Source organism: Salarias fasciatus, chromosome 4, assembly GCF_902148845.1.
Source record: "Salarias fasciatus chromosome 4, fSalaFa1.1, whole genome shotgun sequence".
Lineage (NCBI taxonomy): Eukaryota > Metazoa > Chordata > Actinopteri > Blenniiformes > Blenniidae > Salarias > Salarias fasciatus.
The window spans coordinates 6,352,791-6,376,981 of NC_043748.1; the positions used below are offsets into that span (position 1 = coordinate 6,352,791).

At 46.1% G+C, this 24,191-nt stretch overlaps 2 protein-coding genes across 2 annotated transcripts in view; one reads left to right on the top strand and one right to left on the bottom strand.

The window, feature by feature from the left end:
• The window catches only part of LOC115386757 (G-protein coupled receptor 183-like), a 24,266-nt gene extending 22,507 nt beyond the window's left edge, over window positions 1-1,759 (bottom strand). The window contains exon 1 of the mRNA XM_030089224.1: window positions 1,572-1,759. Coding sequence (XP_029945084.1) covers window positions 1,572-1,759 — 188 coding nt within the window. The remainder of the gene's footprint in view (window positions 1-1,571) is intronic.
• Window positions 1-22,901, top strand: part of gcgra (glucagon receptor a) — a 26,302-nt gene extending 3,401 nt beyond the window's left edge. Inside the window, exons 2-14 of the mRNA XM_030090439.1 lie at window positions 15,066-15,213; window positions 15,629-15,725; window positions 16,541-16,648; window positions 16,748-16,842; window positions 17,032-17,126; window positions 17,209-17,398; window positions 17,542-17,701; window positions 17,781-17,841; window positions 18,196-18,265; window positions 19,470-19,558; window positions 19,642-19,786; window positions 20,304-20,345; window positions 20,427-22,901. Of these exons, the coding sequence (XP_029946299.1) occupies window positions 15,160-15,213; window positions 15,629-15,725; window positions 16,541-16,648; window positions 16,748-16,842; window positions 17,032-17,126; window positions 17,209-17,398; window positions 17,542-17,701; window positions 17,781-17,841; window positions 18,196-18,265; window positions 19,470-19,558; window positions 19,642-19,786; window positions 20,304-20,345; window positions 20,427-20,750 (1,530 nt within the window). The 5' untranslated portion in view covers window positions 15,066-15,159 and the 3' untranslated portion in view covers window positions 20,751-22,901. The remainder of the gene's footprint in view (window positions 1-15,065; window positions 15,214-15,628; window positions 15,726-16,540; window positions 16,649-16,747; window positions 16,843-17,031; window positions 17,127-17,208; window positions 17,399-17,541; window positions 17,702-17,780; window positions 17,842-18,195; window positions 18,266-19,469; window positions 19,559-19,641; window positions 19,787-20,303; window positions 20,346-20,426) is intronic.
• The last annotated feature ends 1,290 nt before the right edge of the window (window positions 22,902-24,191 follow it).

Below are 24,191 nucleotides of genomic sequence, written 5' to 3' on the forward strand. Positions count from 1 at the left end.
TCTGACTTTCAGGCACGCGCAGAGTTAAACTGATAAATTAGGAGTTTATTAAATCTTCCAAAGCACACCTCTACCAATGGCAGATCAACTCTTGGGCCCGTTAATGAAACCTCTCTGAAACAAGCTCTATTCCTGGAGGAAAATTCAACCTTTTACTGGTTTGTGCAGAGAGAAGGTGAGAGAAGGTGACAGTTTAACTATAGACGGGTGTCTCTGTTCTGCAGGTTCAGACAAAATACAAGCAACTACTGTTCCTATTGTGACCGCTGGGGTCTTTCTGGAAGAGCAGATTTTACCTTGATACTGACTTTGAAAAATACGTGCAGAAGAAGTGACAGGCTTTCACTATTATTGTAAAGCATTTGCACATGGAAGATTTCTGGTTTTTACAATAAATCAGAGGAAATATTCCCAACTTGATGGTGTTTGTAGACCGGGGTGCATCACGAGACACCTTCACACCTTTTTTCTTGTTCCTGCACTGGCGTGTTTTGTCACGCTGGCACTTTACTCAGGTTGTAGTGCAGAGCGGTCGGTGTTCTTGTTTCTTCTCACTTCATATTTAATGCCTTTGCCACAAAGCATTTCCCTCTCCGCTGGTCCTGCTGTCGGTTTCTGGTCTCTGGGTAACGTTCCGCTGCTTTTTTCCTCCACGTTGAGCTGAGACCCGTCACATTTAAAGAGCAGAACGTTCCATCATTTACTGTGTTCTGGGCAGCCGCCAGTTCTTTACCTTCCTGCCCCTGTTAACAAATCAACGCCATGTTTTCAGGTTGTCTTTTCTGTCACTGGAAAGTCGCGACAGCAATCGGTCTCACATGCCAACATGCCGTTTGTGGCGATGCTGAATATTTCCAGCAGCTCGGGTCAGAAGGGATCCAAGCTGTAACCACTAAATGAGGTTCAACTGTGTCTTTTGAATGCATGAAGTATGTATGCTTTATTGAGTGTGAGCGTCTTTCACATGCAATGAGCATAGCAAACCGATTACAGCACAGTAAATAAAGCAGAACCAGAGATGCGGCTCTGAGAAACCCGATGCATCGCTTTCCTGTTTCAGCCTCGAGGCACCGAGATTCACCACAGCCCTCCTGGACACCAGCCAGACCTTGAAACACTTAAACATGCTCTTCCGGTCTTCACTTAATAAGCAGGCCTGCCAACCTCGACCAAAAATTTTTTGGAGTGCCATTTGTGTCATGCGGCTTTTTAAAAATTAAAAAAAAAAAGTCCCACTGAAATCATTTTTAAACGCCCACTGCCGCTCGCTGTAGACATGATTTCTTCAGGTGCAAAACTAAAATTACAGGTAGCATTGGCTTTTATGGAGAGACGAATCGTACCACTGTATTTTGATGTCAAATTATACATTTGCTATGCAAATTGTGGACAGGATGACAGAACTGCATCTGCTCAACATAGAACCATGGGGAATAATAACAGGATAATGGTGCCCTGTTTCAAAGCTATCTTATAGTGAGAGCTCATAGAATAATTCATTGATTGTCTTATGTCATAACTTGGTCATTGAAAATGAACACTTAAATCACTCGGTTTTTGTGAATCCTGACTTATTAATATTGAACAGATCTATTTGAGGATTGCCCCCTTTAACGTTGAGGTCCTTCCTGGCGGTGGCGAGCAGCGTGCCCGGACACTGCAGCGACTCCTCATCCCGCCGCTCCAGCAGCTTGAGCACACAGCTGTGAACGACGGCCTCAGCGAGCATCTTCAGCTTGAAGAGTTCGCCGATGAGCATGATGTGTCCCGCCGAGCGCCTCCGGGCCTTTTATCTTGGCTTCCTCTCGCCCCTGTTGAAACCGCTCACGCTCCGTGGTCGATCCAGCTCCTTCTGCTTTTTCGCGAACGCCACGTCGTCAATTTTCTCTCCCTCAAACTCCTTCTGGCAGCGACGTTAGAGCAGCGTGCAGAAGGTCGCGGCGCTGTCCAGTTTCTCTCTCGTCTAAACCTTCCTGTTAGCGAGGGGCCCTGCAGGAGCGGGACTGCACACCACTGTCGTATGGGTTTTGTCAGAAAACAAAGTTGGCAATTATCGGGGACGCCTAAACGGGATGGACAAGCTGAGAAAACATATGTCGCACTGGTGAATGTCGGTGAAGAATGTGTTGTTTGCAATTAAAATTGAGGGGTATAAATAACACCATGCTGGGAGTGAGGCTAAGTGAGCGAAATAATAGAGCTGTAGTCACAGAATGGATTCATCTTTGGAACAAAACTGCTCTTCATGTTGGTCTTTAAACTGTAGTGGCCTCTTTTCCAATAGATAGTTTCCCTTCAGTTCATAGTTTCTCGTAGGTGATCTGCTTCTTCCCATGAAAATCCACATTCTGAATCCTCACACATTAACCTGTCAGCAGCCTTGATTGTATAACGTGAGCGGTGATGTCTCTATGAAAGGCACCGGTCTTTGATATTTGAGCTCAACAGAAAGACATCGGTGATGTTCCAGTGCTCCCTTCCATGTGTTTGTGCTTAACGCAACGTCTCAGGGCGTCTGGTGAATATAACAGGACAGAAAAATCAGCCCGTCCACCAGATCCGAGCAGCGCTCACACGCTGTAGACGGTCCGAGGTATTTGGCCTCATGCTCCAGAGGTCATGACTGCAATTATTGTCTGTCAGACTCACATAAGCCACGCCGGCCTGGGAGCAGTCGGCGGGCTGCGATGATGGAAATCCGTTACTTGTGCGCAAAAGCGAGTCACACAATCAGGCTCGGCGTGGCTTATGTGATCGCCCTGCAATGATCGGCCGACGCGCTCCGGCGTGCACACGGCTTCTCGGAGGTCACTGCCGGTCGAGCTGTGGGTCGGATCTAAGCATTTGAAAGGTGGCAGTTGTGTACATGTCAGACTCACATGGCACTCAGCGGCGGAGATAACACGCCTGTAAATTCCTTCTCAGTGAACACAGAGGCGTTTCCATGCTGCGCCGACGCGGCAGCAGAAAGATTTATCACGGAGAATCGATGCCAGCGGAGGATGTGAAAGGATCAAAGAACACTACAAGGTTTTACTTTTCTTTTAACTGCTTTGTGGACCCCAAAGGAGGCACCGGCACCGAGCCATAGTCAGGTTTTCCAGTGCGATGTTGGCGAGGCGCTAAAAATACCTTCTCCTCCCTCACAGTGTGCACAGGTTTAGGGTCAAGTGTGACTCTTTTTCCCCCCACTAACACGGCCTATTATCACAGTACAGAGCACAAACAACAGTCGCGTTATCTCAGTGTCTGCTCAACTGGAAACTGGAGTAACCACGCCTGTGGTTCCAGCTCCGGGTCGCTCGCCGTCCGTACGACTCCTCCATCCGCCAACAAATGGCCGATGAATTCTGCTACACTGAGCATTTTAAAGGCAAAAGTTTTCATCACGACTCCCACTCACTATTCAAATGTGCATTCTTTTTCATGAGAAAAAAAAACATCTTCTCTCCTGAAAAGTTTAATCTGTAATTGCTTATTGATTTCATGTCAGTGATTTTATATTGAGCCTCCAGCTTCTCAAACATGTTTGCTCATTTGTGTCAGCAAACATAGTGAGAATATATGTATATGCATATGTATACATACATACATATATGTATGTATACGTATATATATATATATATATATATATATATATATATGTATACATACATACATATATGTATGTGTATATATATATATATATATATATATATATATATATATATATATATATATATATATATATATATATATATATATGCAACTATAATGGTTTATTAAACATATTACTTTCCAGCAGATTGAAACAGATTTTCATCGACTGCCTCCAGCATGTTGTTGTGTCAGATCACTACGGTTCAGAGAAAGCCTCATGCAGTTAGCATGTAAATGACGCTGAGGATGATCCAGATTTTTGTTATTTGTTAATTTTCTAGAATGACACTAAAAGAGAAATTGTCACAGGGTTTGGGCGTAGAACTTACACTGTCAAATACCAACTTGAACAAGGACAACCTTTCATTGTTTCTGTAACGAGATGGCAGAAAATCAACTTATGAAGCTTGTTTGAAAATGTCAGAAAACCCTTTTCACAACATCGGTGCAGGAATGTAACATCTTAACTGTGGTTGCTGATCATCTTGTGGCTAATAATCCCCAACTAGAAGACGAAACCTGGACGAGTGTTGTACTCCTCCTCCTTTACAGCTTTGAGGGAAATTGAAATTCAAAAAGAAGATATAAGCTGTGAAAAGTCATAGATGTGCCATATGTGGATGTGGTATAGGATATATTTCCCTTGACTGCACAGCGAGATCATTTCATGTGTGATGAGCTCCCGCAGCTCTCTATTCCCACTACAGGGAGTGTGATCTCTTCTATAGCGTCTTTCCTGAAAGTCATGGACACCGTGTTCTGTTTCACTCATGTGATGTGACTTTATATGACATTGCACAGAAAGTATAAATGCATCTGGTAAAAAAAAGAAAAAAAAAGTCTTACTGGTGATGGAACAAGTGTTAAATTAGCAAAATCGTATGAATAATTAAAACACATCAGAATCCTGTTTCATCCTTTTGACTTTTTAATATGGCATAATGTGATCTGATGCTTCAAAAACACGAAGAGTGAAACACATTCCTTACAATTACCACACAACCAAATTTCCTGAGGCGATTGCTCTGCCGCATGTTGCTCGCCGTGTAAAATCTAATTGACTTTTAGGAAGTGTCAGATTGATATCTTGCAGGGCAGCTTTTTTTTTCATGCTACATTTTATGAAATGAAGCTTTTTTTATGGCAGCGGTTGTAAGTGAAGATGAAAAACAGCGTTTCTCCCATGAGCCACTGAAGAGAATGCTGATGTCAGGGTATTTCTGACCCACAGCGGGAGACACTGACCTGTATCCAGATGTTACACACATTATCACACACACCCTGCTGTTCATACCAGAGTAGAAAACACATTAGTTTCAGTTGGTCAAAACACTGCAGAGCACTATTACATTGTTCAGTTCTATGCATTGTAGAAGCATTGGTGCAAATTCATCTTCAGTACCGTTATGCACCTTCTGATGCTGATAAACCGAACGGTAACTTGATAAAGTTCTTCCCTTTTCTTTCTCTCAACCTGGGCTGTTCCAGCTTGCTGTTTCTACTCATTTCATATATGCCCCGTTGTTCTGATTGCAGCTAAAGTGAGTGTGTTTGTTTTCCCTCCATGATCGCCTCACCTGCCTGCAGCTGACTGAGAGATGATTCACGCGGCGGCTCTCCCGCTCTCTCCTGTCAAACCTCATCTGCTCTAAAGAGCTGCCATTAGCTGAGCTCCCCTCGCCTTGTCACAGACTAAGCACATCAAATATTCATTCCACACGAAGGCTTGAGCTCTCTGCAGGCTCGGGTCGAACCACTGGAGTTCTTTTGAAAAGCATCACGTCACCTCCTCCCGATCGCTCTGTTCGCACTTCTTATAGGTGCAAACATTCAAACGGGTGTGAGAGATTCTCTTTAACTGGCGTCCCTCAGCGCAGCCTTGCTACGCGATGCGGCGCGCCTCCAGTCAGTCTGAAAGCGCGGAGGAAGTCTGGGGCCGCCTGCGCTTTGTGATGCTCGGTGTGTGACATCTTCTGCTTTTTGTCACAGCCGGTTTCAAGACTTCCGGGGTGAAAATATTTTTAGTGTGAGTGTATTTCTGCTCGGCTCCTGATCTTTCCACAGAGAGAAATTTGGACATTCCCCAGTTTTGCAGTAAAATACGGACGGAGTGAGTGTTCACAGATGGCGTCCCTGCAAGGATAGAGACAACACTGTGTGTTTGAGTGTGTGTGTGTGCGTGTGTGCGCGGTTGCGTGTGTCGTCATCTCTTTTACTGCTCAATTACTCTCTGTTTGCTGATTCTATCACCTGTGCTACACGGCCGTCTGATCGCCTCTCACAGGCGTGTTTTTGAAGCCTGATGTAACCGCAGCCGGTAGCATCGCACACGGAGACGGCCTGGTGCGACGAGCAGCGGAGGAGGGTGTTCAGGTGTGGAGGTGTTTGTAACGCTGCGCGAGCATCAAAGCCACGCTGTGTGGGTGAAAACACGCACGCTGGAGGCTTCAGAAGTCACGCGCACTGAGAAGAGACACACCGCTGCACTCTTTTAACAGGTGTTTTCTTTTCGTTTAGGTTTAAAATCACAATTGAAAGAGAAAAATAAAACAAGGGAGAAGCTCCAGATTATTTCCTGACCTTTCTGACCTCCATCACATCGGCGGCGGTTTTCCTGCCCTCGCTCGATTCTGCCGCTCGCCGTATAGCGTGACTCGTCGGTGCGCCTTGTTTGCGTTACGCCACATTTTCTCATGACTGGCTTTGGCGCTCGCTGACGAGAGGCAGGATGTGCCGCCTCACATCGCAGACGCACGGACGCGGGGGAACGATAACGCCGTCCGCCGCCTAATTAAATGAACGCGGCGAGCCGTCAGAAAGCACGGAGCGGCTTTCCCTCTTTGTTTGCGCGCGCCGATTTGTGTTTGTGCTGAGACGGAGGTTAATTCGTTCATAAGTGGGGTCAATCGCGGTGAGGGAACCTAAAGCTCTTCATGTGAGAGTGAGCGGCTCTCGAGGCCTGTTGGCGTCTCTCTGCCGCTCAGGCGAGAAGCGAAGCGTCGGCGGACGGAGGAAAAACGAGGTTCAGAAGCCGCAGGAGTCGAGTGAAGGTGTGACGAACGTGGCTCACGACCTCGGACCTTCGCTTTTCCACGCCGCTCTTGTGGAGGTGATTAAATCATCATCGATGAGCCGAACCGTCGCTCGCTGTTGTGAACATCTGCCGCGAAGTTTCCCAGCTCTCCTAATGATTCACTTCTTCACCTCCTGGGATGACATTACTGCCGTCTCTGAGGAATCTCAGCGGCGGATATTTTAAGGCTCTGCTGCCCACACACACACACACACATACACACACACACTGGCGCACACACACACACAATTTTTTTTCTGAATCACTGCTGTCTCCAGGCTAGAAAGTAGCCAGCTGAAGAAGTTTTTGGCCGCCGTTCAAAAAGCCATAATTCAAAGCAGTTTCCTGGAAATTGAAAGCTAATGGCCGCCGTTACTTTCTCCCTCTGACATGATCGACACACACCGCCGACAAAGAGGGATTCAAGTTGCTGATTTGTGCCTATTAAAGCCAAAACACCAGAAATGTTGAATCTCTCTGCACTGACCAGATTAGGCTGTAAAGCGATAGCTCTCCTGTAAGAGTTTTTTCTAAATGGACATCATATTCTGTGTTTTTGCAGGACGAGCGTTGGGTATTTGGTGTTCGCCCTTTCTGTTAAAACACTATTTGAACCAGCATTTGTTTCAAAAGTGCTTTTTTTTTTTTTTTTTTTTTTTTTTTTTAAGTTTCCACTTTTTTTTTTAAATGCTCTTAAAGTTAAAAGTCCCTGCACTCCAGGGGGAACATATGAAGCCATTAGCTTTTTTTTTTTTTTCAGTAATGAATGCTCAGCAAGTCCAAGCAGAAATCCCAGGGTAAGGCTTAATCGCCTCTTTTTAGATATTCAGGGTCTGTTTTTCTGTCAAGTGCCGCCTGGACACATGCGGTGACCTTTTTCATCTGTGGCTTCTGTTCTGTAAATGGTTTTTTTTTTTGCTTCGTATTTTGAGCCGAACCGCCTGACTAAATAAGGTTTAGCGGACTGGGTGAATCTACGCCGCGTCGCCTGACAAACGTCCCCGTTCTGATGCGTCTGACGGATCCCAGGCTGATGGCGGAGTGACGGAGCGCTGCGCAGGATTAGCGCACATAAACAGTTTCCTGTTCGAAACCATAACAGCTCAAAGTACGATTGATCCTTGTGGAAACATGGTAGAGGAGACATAGTGTGGCGATCGCTTCAGTGCTTTTGCATTTTCATGGGTCTATTTAGATTTATATGAACATCAAACATTACTGAGACTTGAATTTATGTGTTTCTTTGAATATATAAAGATGCCAGAAGCTGTTTTGTGGTTTTAGATATGTGAATAGAAGCAAATTGTAAATAATCCTGGACTTGAATATAGAAAGATTTTTTAGATAAGTTGCATCCTTTATATCTTTTCCTGTTTTTTTGCCTCATTTTTATTGTTTATTTTATTGTCAGGCCTGATTTCCCTGCTGGTGTTTGGGATATTTATCTCAAGCAAGGCCAGTTTTCTGCTCTCTCTCTCTCTCTCATTTGTTTGTTGTTTTGCTTGTGCAGTATTTACTCTTTTTCTTTATGGTTCAAGCGTGTCTGTCTTAGATATATATATTTTCCCCCTGTTTGCTCTTTAAAATTCGCTGTTATTTCCCAGTACAGATTTAGTCCCCTTTGGGCCCAATTAGGCCGCCTTATCATGTGGTCCCGCTTCAGATAACAGTGTTTATTTGTCAAACGGCTGCTTCTGTCCCTGAACTCAAGCTTTTATTAACTCCCAGCGAAGTTGCACAATGCTGAATCACAAGATGCGCTCATGTAAAGCAGCATAAATAAACCGTCGAATGCTGTCACTGCTGTTTGCAGATTACAAAACACCTGTTTTTATTCCACATAAAGGGGCACTGACAGTGCAGTTTTAGCAGATAATGCTTTTAGTAAATGTCAGCGATTGTTCACAGACAGCAGAGGCTGCGTTTGTCTTGTCGTGCCGTCTCGCAGGTGTTGACAGGTGAAACTGCTGCGTTCGCTCTGCTCCTTGCTCGCTTGTTTACACCAAATCCGAGGCAATCGGCGCAAACGCCAGAGAAGGAATTTACGACCGTGACGAGTCCTTATTCCTCTCCTCCTTCGCTCCGAGATGGTCGGTTTCTGTGGTAGCGGTTTGTCACAAGTGAGTGGTTTTCATTTTGTGGCAGGGTGAACTCGTCGCCGAGGTCCTGACCGCCGTTCGGTGCAGCAGCTGTAAAATAATCAAAATATCAAAGATGCTCTGTTTTTTTGCAGCACGGAGAGCTTCGGTCACGTCAATAAATAAATAAAAATGCAAACCCAGCAGTTTTTTCACGCGTTCTCTTTTATATTCATGGTTTTCTTTCATCCTGCCTTTTCTACTGTAACTTTTTTTTTTAAGATTGGAGTCTTCAGCTAAAACACATCAGGATGTACACGGCGAATATGTCAGTGGTGCGTCTTCTCTGGTCTTTTCATAAAAATCGACCATGGCTTTGTCTCTTCTGGCCTCACAAACACTGACGGAGGACTTTGACTCCCTTTTAACTGTTAGTTAGGCAAACTCACACTATCTAATCTGAGCGCTGTTTTGGTCTGACTTCATTTACCATCATGAGAAGAACTCAGAACCGTTCAGTCCGTCCTCTGCGGCTGTGGAAATGTTGAAATACTGGATCTATTCTTTGCCTTTACTCTGCGTTCGTTCTGGTTTTTCACAGAAACGGTGAAGTACCGTTGGCCAGAAATGCTACTGATATTTCTTGAAATCTTTCTTTGCTCGCTGCGTCCCTGTGCCAGCTGGGTCACTGGATATCAGCTTGTACCCCGGCAGAGACAAACCGTCTGAGTGCTGCTTACGTTTGAAGCGCACGGCGTTTTCCTGCCAAGTTGAAACCGCGGACAGTGTCTCCAGGATGCCGTTTGGCAGCGCTGCCGATTCCGTAATTACACCGTTTGTTCATTTTCTAGTTAGAAGCTCCGCCGCAGTTGGAAACGGAGAGTTACTGGCTTGGATTGGGTCTGTGTGGATGTGTTATGGAACGCTGGATTGTTATTCTCAGGCCTGGTTGAACCACATATTGGATCCTGAAATAGTTGTGCAGGACAGTCGATGAACAATTGCATCAGATTTATATATGAATAATAATATCACAATGACTTAACATCCTGTTTGGAACATAAACACTAAGACGATTATGACTCTAGATGATCGTTTTAAAGATTTATTAAGCCTGTAAGTCGGCGGAGGCTCAGATAAAGCCTGCGGGTTGGAGAGCCGTGCACGTGATAATCACAGGCTCCGCCGTAGCTGCACAGCAGGCTCGGTTCACAGCTCTGCTGCACCTCATGAAAGAGTTTACGAAACACTTCCCACACACGCACGGATCACACAGGAGCTCCGTGCGGCTCACGCTCCCACTGTACAGGTACATCTCCAGTGTTACGCAACCGTTTGTCCCCCCCCCCCCCCCCCCCCCCCCCCCCCGCCCCGCCCCGTCCCCGCCGCCCACGTCCATCAGATGTGGCCTTTGAAGGCGGACTATGTTTATCGGAACGAGGATGGGTGAACAAAAGGGTTCTCGGAGCGTCCCGGCCCCGCTCGGCACCGGCCGTGCTGCACGCGTCCTCACGCTCCGGGGGTCAGCGGCGGGCGCTTCGGAGGTCAACTGCATTTCACGAGCTGCTATTGTAGCAGGCTCTTATCGACAGTCTTTCATATGTGAAGACCGGTTCAGATGGATGAGAAACCTTTTCTGTCCCGTTGTCATTGTAAATGTTTGAGAAAAATGAGGATAATTTTGTGTTTTGCTTAATTTCTTTAATATAACACGTAACAATAAATGTGGAAAATACATGCAACACATATCTCCGTATAATCGTTTCACAAAATGTTGCACTTTCAGTGAACTGCAATGTTCTCCTGTGTTTTCCTGCTCATCCTTTCATGAGCGTAAAGCAGCACAGGGTTGTGGAGAATCTCATGAGAGCAGGGGTGGGAAATAACGGCGACCCTTTTCACCTGAATCGTGGCTTTCGCCGAGGCATGGAAAAGGTGAAATGCCGGGTCTGTTTTAAAATGTTGATGGAGCACGGAGCAAAGCCTTGACAGATTTTTCCAAACAGCGCCGAGCAGAGGAACACCAGCAGTCAGCGGCGTGAGCAGAGCAATGTCATATCCTCTGACAAATCCTGCGGGGCCGGTAACAAGCTGGCCGCTGACCAAATTAGGCTGCAGAGGATGGCACCTCAGTTTCTGAATGGCTGCTGCGCCCGGAGATCAGCGTGGGAACGGTGTGAGCTCTTATCGGGCTGGGAATCCGTTTTCCCTCCTCGGAAACCGTATAAAAATCTGCATTTTAAGGATTCTGTTCTTGGAGGAAAGACTTTTTTGTTTCTTTTTAGAATTTATTTCTTAATAATATAGTAGCAGCACAAAGCGACGGTTTATTTCAATCGATTTCTGTCAAGTCCAGTGAGTTCTTCTCGTGCATTTCTGCTATTTTTTTCCCCGAGTGGCTTTTCTACGGAGAGGGGCACGAATGTTCCTCTTTCATTTCTCCTTTAATGTCTCTCTCATACACTCAGCTCAAATCCAATCTTCTGCGAGTGCTTTTGGTGAATTCTGCTGCTGTTTGTCCGTCGACCGGAGCGCAGCTGCTCTGCAGCTGGAGTCTAAACTGTGTTTCAGCCGTTAGTGACGTTCAGAGTTTCTGAGGTTTTGGCAGCGGCCTGATAAAATCAGAGCACTTCAGTGAGTGTTCACAATAAACTACATCTATTAATCAAGCCAGGAGGAGAGGAACGTTTCTTAATGGTGTGACACATTTAACCCAGAGATTCTGTTTATATTGTGTTTTAAAACTGCTGTCATGCTGTTCTATTGATGATGATGATGATGATGTTTTTTAGGTTTGGAACATTAATCTCATCAGCTGACAGTCTTTGATCTGTATGCAGCTCAATAATAAAATATCTGACCAAAGAGTTCTTTCTAGCCGAGAACCATTTCAAGGCTTTCGGTCGTGTTTTTCCTCTGATTCAACAACCTGAAGCATTTTTCTGGAATAAGGTCATGAATGGAAACTTTTCCAGCTCAGAATCTTCCTCAGTGTCTTCAGTTTCACTCCAACTATATAACTATTTTTTGGTCCTTCTGGCTTATCTTTCCTGTAGAGTAACAACATTTTTATTAAGGCACCAATTAATTCATGAGTGGATTTGATTTTTCACTTTTTAAAATTAATATCTATCCTTTTATAAGGGGGACCTGTATTATGTAGAGAAAAAGAAACACTTTCAAATGTTAAATAACTCTTAAATAATTAAGAATAAGTTCTTATTTCTAGAAACGCTGCATCGTGCTGTTACCCATCCATTATTACACAGATACGTTTCGCCCAGCTGCGGACTCTTTCCATGAATGGGTTTGGTATTGATGGAACACTCTGCGCGGCGTGACGCCGTTCGATCAGCCTCCTGCTGAGTGTAGATGTTACCTGAGTGTTTATCCCAGACAGAGAGTCTTCCTGCTGTGTATCTGAATGAAACCTGCCTCATCTTTCACTTTATGTAAGCACATCCTCGTGTTTACTGAGTTGGGAATAATGTGCAGTTAGTGTGATGCAAAGCTGGAAGCGCAGGTAGATTTTGGCTGGATGGATGCTGCGGGAGGTTCGTTCTGTTTTCTCCCACTGAGGCGTCTGCGTTTGGAACGCCGAATGACGGATTGCTGCTCAGGGGCATTTTCTGAGCCGGACAGTTATTGTCTTTCCAGAGAGGTTTGTTTTTAATCCTCGCTGCTCCTCTCTGCCCCGCATTCATGTAGGCATATACTCCTCTTTTCGTAATTGTGTTTGTTTGACGGTGTAATCAAATGAAAGGTAAGTACTCTCCAACAAACAACGGCGATTGTTAGTGGCCATTGTATGAAGCCACTCGAATGGAGCGCTTTGGACGTTGTTTGGGACATTCGGGGAATTTGCGTCATTCGCTTCAGTGAATTTTTTTCTTTTTTTTCAGAAAAACAAACATTGATAGATGATCAAGCATTATTTAGATGCTTTATTTCCAAGGGAGTGGCAGCATTTCAGCATTTATATGAAAAGCTAAATTAATGAAGGGAATGTTTTGTCCAAACATGATGAAACGAGTCCAAGGTAGAACACTAATGTTAGTGAATATTCCATTATTTTCTCACATTTTCTCTCTTTTGTCCAAACATCCCCAGAGGTTCCTCGCTCTGTCTGGGTGACCCTCTTCGCTCCAACCCACTCAAATGTGTAACAGTAGAGAGAAAAGTTCCAGTTTTGCTCCTTCAGCAGAGGCAGCTGGTGGAGCTCAGCACGTTCCAGAGGACGGTAATCGGTCCGAGGCCTCGGCGCACTGAGGCTGCCCGAAGCCGCCCCTCCGGCAGGAGATCATAACGGCGAAACGTACAAGCCTAATTAGCTTCACACCTCCAGAAGCGTTAGCTCCTCTCTGATGTGATTCCTTTGGTCCTGAACTAAACTCATCCAAGCAGACACGAATCTCAACAAATAAAGCAAAGAACAAATAACCTCAGGGTGTGTGCTTTTTCGCAACATGTGTGGTTTATGGAGCATCGCAGAAATTGTTTATCTCAGGCTGTGATGTGTGACTCCTCCATTTCCTCCAGTGTTTTCATACGAATAAAACCAACACACTGATAAAATATCAAAACAAGCTTAAAGATAGAGAGGGTTTTTTTTTTAAATTTTTTTTTTAGATGATCTCCAAACAAGAATGAAATGTGCCTTATTCTTTCTCTCCGTATTTCACAAAAAGCCTTGTGACATTGTGGCGCTCCGATCCTGTCCCGAGCGGCAGACGGGCCGGTCTGCGGTTGCTCCTCGGCTCTGTAATGGTCGGCGTCAGCTGAGTCAGGACGGGAAGCGCGGTGAAGGACCTGGCTCTTGAACCCTTCTTTTTTTCTTTGTTCTCGGTCTATTTCCCCCGGCCTCGACCCACCCGCTCATGTTTCTGTGTCACTTTCGTCATCGCCCCTCGCAGCACTCCACCGAGACCGCCGTCTGGTTAATCATTGTCGCTACTCGGTGCTAAGTTGCAAAAAGTAGCACAGAGAGACTGTCGCACATGGCGTAAGAGCGTGTTCTCTCCCACATGCATGTAAACCTTCCTGCTCTACCAGAAAACATGGTTTCTGTCCCCGGTAAGAGCGTATTTCTCACTCTGGTGCGGTTCAAACAGTTGCTGCTATCAGTGTCACTTTTCCATGGAGACATTTGGCATTCGTTCACTCAACATCCTAATGAGTCATAACGGCTGCGGGAATTTTTTCGAACGGAAGGTCAACGTGTTTGTTTGTTCTAGGGCCCCTGGTGTTCCTCTGGAGACCAGAACACACAGCGGAGGATTGCCGCCTACACCGCGTCGTCGGCTGGTTTTAAGGGGTCCGGCCGTCAGAGCGATCTCAGCTCCCGATCGCTCCCGACCCCCGGGGTCAGGCCGTGACGAGAGCCGCTGTGATCGCCCAGGCGCCCGCGGCTATCAGCCAGTCTAACGCTAACTGAATCCAGTCATTATGACAATGAGCAGGCCATTTACGAAGGGCGGCTCTGATGTTATCGAGACCTACTTCCAGTAGAACTTGGTCACAGAAAATCCGAGATGCTGTTTCAGCCCCGATTGTACAAACATGTTGACATATTGTCTAAAACCGCAGACAGAAAAAGTCTTTGATTTTACTTGGGGAGCATTATATATTGTCCGTCTTTCATGAAACATTGTGCTCTTATCTCCTGAACAAACAACTGCCGCCATTAAAAAGAAATAAAGAAAAAAAACTCTGAGCACATCAGCGTGAGTGCGTCCTCCCCTCCACCACAGGAGCAGACTAGAACAGAATGGAATTTGAAACGTTTTAGCCAAAAATGTTTCCATGGTCAAGGTGTTTTTTGCAGAAACGTTTCAGATTTCGTTCAGTTCTCCGGCTTCAGCCAAATCTTGCCGGGAGCTTTGCGGCGGTCGATGCGCAGGTGAGTGACCTCTGGCACACTTGGACGCGCCGGCTGGACGGGCGGCCGACCGGCCTTCACGTGAAGGCGGCCTGCGGGCGGCCGTGAGTCAGTCGCAGGTCTGGTGAGCAAACAGCTCCTCGACCTTGTGCCCGATGCTTCGGTACGATCTGATTCTGGGTAATCCTCTGTGAAAATGGCGCCGCGTGGACGAACAGCCACTTCAGGCCACTTTAGGATTCAGGTTAAACATCCTAAATGGCTTCTCCATCTGTGGTAATTGTTTGTAATGTAATAGGTACGGCCCGGCCTTTTCCTGTTTGGCTCCACTCCCGCCGCTAACGAGCGGTGTGTTCTCCACCAGCTTTGACGGATTGTGTGTTTGTGTGTCATCCAGGCTGCGTGGCGAGTGTAGATAAGCCCCCTTATGAGGTGAAAACCCTTCCCCGTCCTGCAGTACCCCCTCCCAGCACCAACAGCAGGAATAAGGGATGTCACAGCTCTTCCTCTTTTTGGCCATTCTCATTGTCTCCTGCAGCATCCAGGTGGGTCCCTGCAGCACACACACACACACACACACACACACACACACACACACACACACTGCATCACACACTGTTCAGAGCGCACAGACCTCCAGGCTGCATGCGATCCGCAGCCTTCTGAGACAAACCAGCGGCTCACGGCGTGAGAGCGCGGTGATATAGAGTCTATACAGTAGCACCGGGCCTCCCACACTGACACAGATTAGACCGAGACGCATCATTATCTTGAGGAATCATGTCTCCGGCGCGAGGACAGCTTGTTTGGAACGGTTGTATACACCGAAGTGAGCTGGAACAAATGCGCCAGATGCTTTGTGTGAAGTTTGCATTCTCCGCATGTCTCTCGCTCGAGCCGCCACCTGACACGCTCAACATGACGTTTCTGTGGCGCCGCCGTCACCCGTCGTCTCTCTAGGTGTCTCCCGCTGTCCCCCTGGACAAGGTGAAGGAGAGTTGGAAGCTGTACATGGACGAGTGCGTGCGCAACAACAGCCTAGACCCGCCCAGCACCGGTGAGTCCGAGTCCGAGCCGTCAAACTTTTTAGTAGTTTAAGAAAAAAAAAATTCCACTTAGAATTAGAAAACAGAGACTCTTATCATCGCAACCAGTTGCCTTTTCTGGAAGATCAAACAGTGTTTGTGGTCCCTGAATCTCTCAGCTCGGCCAAACTTGCCTGACCTTTTTGTCAACTTAGGTAATCCCCTGTTTTCAGGTCGCGTCAGGCCAGCTGACATGTTGTTATCTAAGACCTGCTGCCTACTTAAATCTACTACCTCCTGCTTGCAAATGGTTCTAAATTTTCAGTTTATAATCCTTTTTCTGATTTTAGTGTGTCTGATTCAATTCGATAACTTAAAAATAAGGATTTTTAAATTTTTTTTGCACACGTTAGCAAGATTTTCTTTTTTTTTTTACTTTTCTGTCAACTTGTGGCAAAGTTGTAGCTTTTCATGCAGCTTTTCATGCTTTGAGAGAGCAGGAGAATGAAAGACGGGTGGCTTTCCGCACTGAATTACTGCACTTTGTTCCTCCACTCGGCGGCACTCACACACCTTCCCTTTAGTGCATGTGAGAGCACATTTTACTGGATGTGTAGGATGCAGGGAGGATTATTTTATAGAGGTGGACTCTCCGTGCACTGTCTGCTCTGGAGCATGATGAAAGCTGTGATTTGAGAGGAGGATGATTGAAGGCAGGCGATCTATAATAAGAATGACCGGTGCCGTAGCGGAGACGAGCACAGACCCATTTATGTGGAGATGTAGAAGAAAAAAGTAAGATGTAAGAGATCTATATGTGACCGTCTGCTCTGTTTTGCACCCCTAGGACTCGTCTGCAACCGGACTTTTGACAGATATGCGTGCTGGCCCGACGGAGTCCCGAACACCACGGTCAGCGTGGCGTGTCCCTGGTACTTACCCTGGTACCATAAAGGTGGGCGGCGTGTCACACTGCAGGCAGACACAATCAATTGACGCCATTTGTAATACACAGCAGAGAAAGACTTTTCATTGCGTGTGTGTGTGTGTGTAGTTCAGCATGGCATGCTGTACCAGGAATGCGATGCAAACGGCCAGTGGGTCACACCCAAGAACACCAGCGAGTGCGACTTGAACGACCCCGGTCTGGTGAGAAAACGTCTCATCGGAGGGAAGGCATTTTCAAAAGATCATCCAGCTAAAAATCTAATGGTGTGTGTGTGTGTGTGTGTGTGTGTGTGTGTGTGTGTGTGTGTGTGTATGTGTGTGTATGTGTGTGTGTGTGTGTGTGTGTGTGTGTGTGTGTGTGTGTGTGTGTGTGTGTGTGTGTATTTACAGCAGTACTACGGTCACATTCAGATCATGTACACCGTGGGCTACTCTTTATCCCTGGTGGCTCTGGTCTTGGCTCTCGGCATCCTGATATTCTTCAGGTAAAATTCATTTCTGGTTGAATTAAATTGTAAAGCTTGGAGTAAAATTTTGAGAAAATCTGTTGCTTGTTTTCTTTAACAGGAAGCTGCACTGCATGAGGAACAACATCCACATGAATCTGTTCGCCTCCTTCATCCTGCGGGCGCTGTCCATCCTCATCAAAGACGCCCTGCTGGAGGCCAACCACACGTCGCAGGACCTCAGCAGGGACCAGGAGCAGGGATTCCCCCGCGCGTCAATGCCTCCGGTGGAGATGCTGGTCAACAACGAGGTCAGAGTTCGTCTGTCGGACCACAAACACAGCCGGCAGTGGCTGACAGAAAACATTAATGGATGGCATCCAGATTCTTGGAAATGAAAGGATCGGAGCTGTAAAAACTCGGCGATTCATGCGTTCCCCTGCTCGTCCCGCAGACAACAGTCAGCTGTCGGGTCGCCGTGGTGATGATGCAGTACAGCATCATGGCCAACAGCTACTGGCTGCTGGTGGAGGGCATCTACCTGCACAACCTCCTGGTGATCACCGTGTTCACAGAGAGGAACTACTTCAAGATCTACCTGTGCATTGGCTGGGGTGAGTCACCCTGAGCCTCACTGTGTTTTCCAGGAAACTAAATTATACTTGCGCACTAAAAATCCCTTTTTTTGCACAGGTACGCCACTGATTTTCCTCGTGCCGTGGGTGGCCGCAAAGTATTTATATGAAAATGAAGAGTAAGTTCCCCACACTGAGCTCCTTTCAGCATCCAGTTCACCGGTGCTGCTTTTACGCTTCATCCAGACTTGCTTTAATCTCCCGCAGCATGCTGAACGGGGTCATGACTTTTGTCAGCATCCTCTTAATATTTCATGCTCAGCAAACGTGTTTCCTCCGTGCAGCCTGTGATGCACTCGCTGATGAACAGAAGGCCGCGCTTCGCTAAAAGATTGTGTTATATAAAGCAATAAAGAGGTGGAAAAACTGCCTTTATCAGCCAGAGAGGAGTGTGTGAGCCTGGTTTACAAATTGTTTTAGTGTTAAATACTTTAAATTGTCTCTCCTTGATATCTTTTTTTTTTTATTTTCAGGTGCTGGGGACAAAATATAAACATGAATTACTGGTGGATAATCCGCTCTCCGATACTGCTAGCTGTCGTGGTAATTTCCTTTTTCTCTCTCTCAGTATATATGGTATATATATTATATTTCTGACTGTTGCTTCCCTCCCTCTATATTAAAAGGTTGCATTAAACAAGTGAATTCTGGGTAAATTCCCACTTGTGTGGCTGGCATTCTTGCATTTTCCTCCCAGTCATACGCCATGCAATATTAAACAAGCCTCATTTATTCATGGCTTGTAAAAGGCTGGCTGTGCATTAGACTTTGCATATTTAAGGGACGTCGGCTCGCACAGGTTTTTTTTTTTTTTTTTGGGATCAAATGAATGTGATTATTTTGCACCCCGCTCAGCTCCTCCCTGTGAGCAGGGCTTTTCTGTAAAGGTCAGCCGGAGCATGTATGCAGATCCAATTTGTCAAAGCTCCTGTGCAAAGCCAAACATCCTGGCATTTTCCATGCATTAATCGTGGCGCTAAGTGCCCTGTATCCCGCAGGAATTCCTGTGTTTGAGGTCTTGTAGGAATAGGAGTGCTGGTTTCCATTTTGCTGTTTCCTGTTATCCTGAATTCACTTTTTATTTTTAAAGTTGCACATCACAACTGCAGGCAGAGGAACTGTTTAATGTCTATAAATATGCACGTGTGTGTGTTCGTAATGCCTGCCACTTCAATGCAAATATGATAATTTATGCAAAGGCAAATTGCACTTTATAGTATAGATTGTGTAATTAAATCCTCAAAAAGCCATTGAGGCTTCATGTGGGATTTAATAAGCCTGCTGCTGCGCTGCTAATACACACGAGGGGATTTGGCTGCGAATGGTAATTAAAGTAAATTCAGCTTCAAACATTCAGAACATGACTGATTAAGTTTTATTTGTTGTAAAATTTTGGGGCTTTGAATGCTCTGTGTTGGTGCCGAGTTTTAACATTTAGACGATAATTAAAGTACAAATTAGAGGCAAGTTACTTTCTTCTTCCATGCACAACACTAGTTGTAAATATTAAAGTCATTATGGGTGATTTTCATGAAGCAAGCCACTGAGGTTAAAAAAGCCGCTTTCTGCACAATCAGTGGCTTCAGTTACTGTTGTAGTATTATTCTGAAATAAATACGACAGTTTTTCACAAAAAAAAAAAAACAAAAAAAAAACACATATTCTTTTATCTATTCTCGGCTGGCGGTTTTCCCCTCGGCTGTGGCATCGAGTGTTGAAACTAATGCTGAAACACTGTTTCTCTCAGATCAACTTTCTCATCTTCATCCACATCATCAAAATCCTGGTGTCCAAACTTCGAGCGCATCAGATGAGATACTCCGACTATAAGTTCAGGTGAGTTGGCTTCGGGTGAGTCTGCTGCCGACTGTTAGATCTCACCGATCGGATTCAGTTCATTCTGTTTCTTTGCATCTCAGACTGGCGAAGTCCACCCTGACCTTGATCCCCCTGCTGGGCATCCATCAGGTGGTCTTCATCTTCGTGACCGACGAGTCCACGAAGGCCACCATTGGTCTGCGTCTCACCAAACTCTTCATCGACCTCTTCTTTTCTTCCTTTCAGGTTGGAATCAGTCTTTTACAGAGCCTCTGCTTCCCTTTACTTCTCTGTTCTCTTCGAGAGAATCGAGAGACGCTGTGTTTCCTCGAGTATCTGAAGGGGTTATGTTACAACAATACACTGTGTGTGAAGCTAAATAACTGTCACTCCGTGACGCGACAACGCGACCTTTGAGGCTGAAGGGGCGCGGGTGACAGATGAGCGGAGCGAGCGAGGGGAAGGAGACGTGAAGTGGAAGCCAGGAAGTCAGAGTGGAAGCTGACAAGTGCAGCTGTGTGTCTCTCATCCTCGGGCAGATGTTCCTCGTGTGCACATGTGGTCAAACTGTGGTTTATTTTTAAAGTGGTCGAGCGTTTAGCCTGAAGGCCGGTGCACAAAGCCAGAGGTGGTGTCTTTCAGGTTAAAACTTTTAGATGATATTTATTTAATAAAAGGACGCAATTTTGAACCTCAGGCCACCAGACTGGGAATAAAAATCCATCCTAAAGACATTTAACTACTGCGCTGCATGTCTCCACAGGGTCTCCTGGTCGCCATCTTGTACTGCTTCGTCAATAAAGAGGTGAGTCTCCTCAGCCACACAACACAAACCCACCGATTCTCTAATCATGGCGGCAATTTATGATACTTGATTCCTCCTCAGGTGCAGTCGGAGGTTTTGAAGAAGTGGAAACGCTGGAAGCTCGGGAGGAACATCGAGGAGGAGTATCGGCACACCTACAGCAACACGCCCAACACCAAGACGGCCAGCCTGCTGAACCACGTCTCCCGACTGCCCCACCTCCCGGACATCGCCAAGACGGCCGCCCCGGCCTGCAGCCCCGAGGAGAGGCACATGCTGGTGGCCGGCTGCCACAACGGCGTGACGGACTGCCGGGGCGACGGCGCCGTCAGCAGCTGCACCCTGGTGGAGGACATCGGCGGCTCGGACAAGGCGCAGAGAGACAGCATGGAGAGCCACCTGTGACCGGGAAGGAGGAAGAGGAAGAACATTTGACGGCTCCGAGCTCTGATCTGGCTCCGACAGACGCCGAGCGGCCGATAGGGTGGCTGGGCAGAGATCCGAGAGCGGCTCTCAGCTTCTCCCCGCAGCACGAGGAAGGAGGGTGGCGAGTCCGACGCCCAGTGTGCTGTGGATCCGGTGAACGGACCTCTAGATGTTTGCGGGACGGCGGAAGAGGCTACAGCGTGTGGAACAGTTCCGCTTTTTTAAAAAGACGTGTAAATGAATAATGAAAATACCTAAAACCTCAGAACAGAAGCAAACAACAAAAAGACACAGGGTCCCCCCCCCCCCCCCCCCCCCCCCCCCTCCCCCGCCCGCCCGCCTGAGCCTCTGATTTACTCTGTGCTGTCTATCAAATGTGTCTTTTGTGGTACTGGAGGTAAAAAAAAAAAACAAACAAACTGGACATTGAACTGCGTCAACAGAAAACACCAAACAGAGGCGGAGGGAATCGCTTTTTATAAGACAAAAAAAATGTCTTTTTCTGAAAATGTCTTGCTCTGATGTCTTCAAATGAATTTGAGTGTACAGAAGAAGGAGAAACGCCTTCAGACAGGAAGGTGACCGCAGAGCTGTTGAAGCTCCCTCATCCAGGGACCGTGGGAAACTGGCAGCTGCTCTCCCCTGGCCCTCCCAGGACTGAATGGACATCGGAGGAAGCCAAGAAATGTTGTGAATTATAAATAAGCTAACACGATCATCACCAAAACCTTTTCATATCGGTCATTCCCCGAATGCTCCCACTGTAAGGTGTGTTAGGTGTGTTTACAGAGGGAGCAATTGAATTTTCTTCAGCACAAATCGTGTTTCTCTTTTCCCTTCAGCGCCAAGATGTTATCAGACACACAAGAGAAGGCGCACGACCTTTACTCTACACACCCAGGCCCCCCGTGTGTAAATCCATCCAAAGATCAAGGATAACGCCACACTCAATGCAGACATACTTGAAGTTTGATTCTCGCCTCGTCGGTTGAAAAACAAGTCGCCTCTGACACATCGGTGTTGTTTGTGACGTTACACACAGGCCGTCACGTGAGCTTCAGCTTTGATGTGGGTGACTCAGTCGAGTGTCGCACGTTGCCATCCGTCGCGGCGTTGTCCAGAAGATGACGGATCGCGCTGATGACCGCTGGCGTCCGGCTCCTCTGTAGACCGTGTTTAATATGCAGCCTTAACCTGTACCGCCGACACGCCGAACAAACCTCCCCGGAAGAACAAAAACGGAAAACGGGAAGCTGAGGAGGCAGCGGTGCGAATCCCTCTGGAGAGCAGCGAAGCCTCCTGCAGAGCGTTAATTCGTCCTTGAATTGTGAACCGAACTTGACTTTGTATGTATGATGATTTGCACAATGTTAATTTATAATTGGTAAATACTGTGTGTACATATATGTGTGTTTATACCGGTGATTTGATTTGATTGGAGTCGATGTATTCCACGCACGTCTCTGAGCGAGTGTGTGTTTGTGTGTGCATGCACATGCGTGTGTGTGTTTGTCTTCTGGGTGTGAATGTGTTTAGTTTCAGTATTGCAGATTAGTGGAACATGTGGAGGGTGAATTTCTGTCGCCAGACCAGTGACTTGATGTGAAGCAGTGAATCTGGCTTTCCAGAGGTCAAGCCATTGTTACTGTTGAGTCGGACAAAAAAAAAAAAAAAAAAAAAAAAAGGTGCACACCGAGGTCGTTTTACTAGGATTTTTTTACAGCTACAGCCGTTAATTCAGCAGCTTTTTCTGTTTTTGGAAAGAAGGGGAAAAAAATAGCTCGATACTCACGCAGTATTAAAGGAATGTCAAGCACGTCGAGTGAAGTAGTGTAGAAGTGTAATCGGCAAATTTTCATTTCAACCTTCATACCTGTCTTCTGAAGCTGTGACCATAACCGTGTTTGTATTTGAAGCCAGCAGCTCGGGTCACTCCTGCTCACGGACCAAAGCGGTTCTGTCTGAATGTATCTTTCAAAGGCCCAAAACCAATCCTCATTCCTTTTTTTCTCTCAGAGGTTGTGTATAAGTATATATATATGACCGTGTTCGGGTGTAAACAGAGGATCCTATATTGTGTCCACGTTGTGCAAACGGTGAAAGAATAAATTACAGTGTATGTGAACGACAGTTTGAACTTGCAGTGGCTTTTGTAACGGTGAACGTCCATAATGTGGGAATAAACACCGGAGGGAGCAGACGGACTCTCCGGATCGGCTGGTAGCTGCTGTGGCTGTTTTCTTCCTTCAGCTGTGAATGTATGAGCTTCCACTGACCTATTTAAACAGCTGTCTTCCATCTCGCTCTTATCTTTTTTGTTCTCGGTGTGAATGGGTGACGATTTAGAGACGACATTTCCCGACACTTTATCAGAATCGGGAAGGTTCAAAGCGCCAAGCCGACGCTGACCTGAGACGGGAACGGGTTACACAAGTAATACTTTCTCTCTGATGCTTTGGTTTTTTATCACACGGCTCCTATTCTGTAGCAGTTTCTTTTTCATTGACTTCTAGAGGAGCAACACCACTTCCGCACACCCGATGCTACAGCAAGGAGAATTTAAATATATTTGAATTAATTCCTCAAAGAAAAACCATCACTACCTGTGAAGGTTGAGATTATAACAGAGCTGCAGCACATGAATTCACACTAGCTTGTCTAAAATTATACATAATGAGGAAATTCACCTCATCTCTAATTGACTATTGTAATGCTGATGGAATTTTTTTTGTATTTCAAACCACTTAACACGATTCTACTGTGACCTGGCTGGATAAGTGTGTTTCATTGTCAGAGAAGCTGCAAATTACTCATAATTAAAACACAAAAATGGATAATTTTCATAGGTTTCATCAGTTTTCGCGTATAGCAGTTCCGCTCTCCTGTAGTTCGGAGCAGAGGAATGTTTTAGCGTTTTTGTGATTGATGCAGGATGAGGGTTTTTTTTACGTCCTCCCTCCAGTCTGGTTTACCTATCTGGTTTATCTACATTGTTTTTTTACTATGTTGAAGGATGAAATGTCCTTTTTCTTTGGGCTTAACACGAACAAAACGGGCAAAAGAAGTTAAAGAAACGCCCGCCTATCGGCAGTGAAACTGGCTGCAAATTCATTTTGGATGTACAGTGTGAAGTTTTGACTGAATGACGGATGTCCTCATGGACGTTGGGATACTAGAATGTGTTGTCTGAAGCCTCTTGCATACAAATTCATAACATAAAGCCCCACAGCCACTACACTTTTCACATATAATGATTCAAATTCATCATCATTACATTTAGGTTTACTATTCCATATGTTGAAACTTATTCTTCTTGTGTGCTGATAAATAATCCATGCTGGGAAACATCTGCAGCCGGAAACATCCTTCGTGACACTTCAGACCCTGACGCTCTACGTGTGACGTACATTTTCCTGCAAT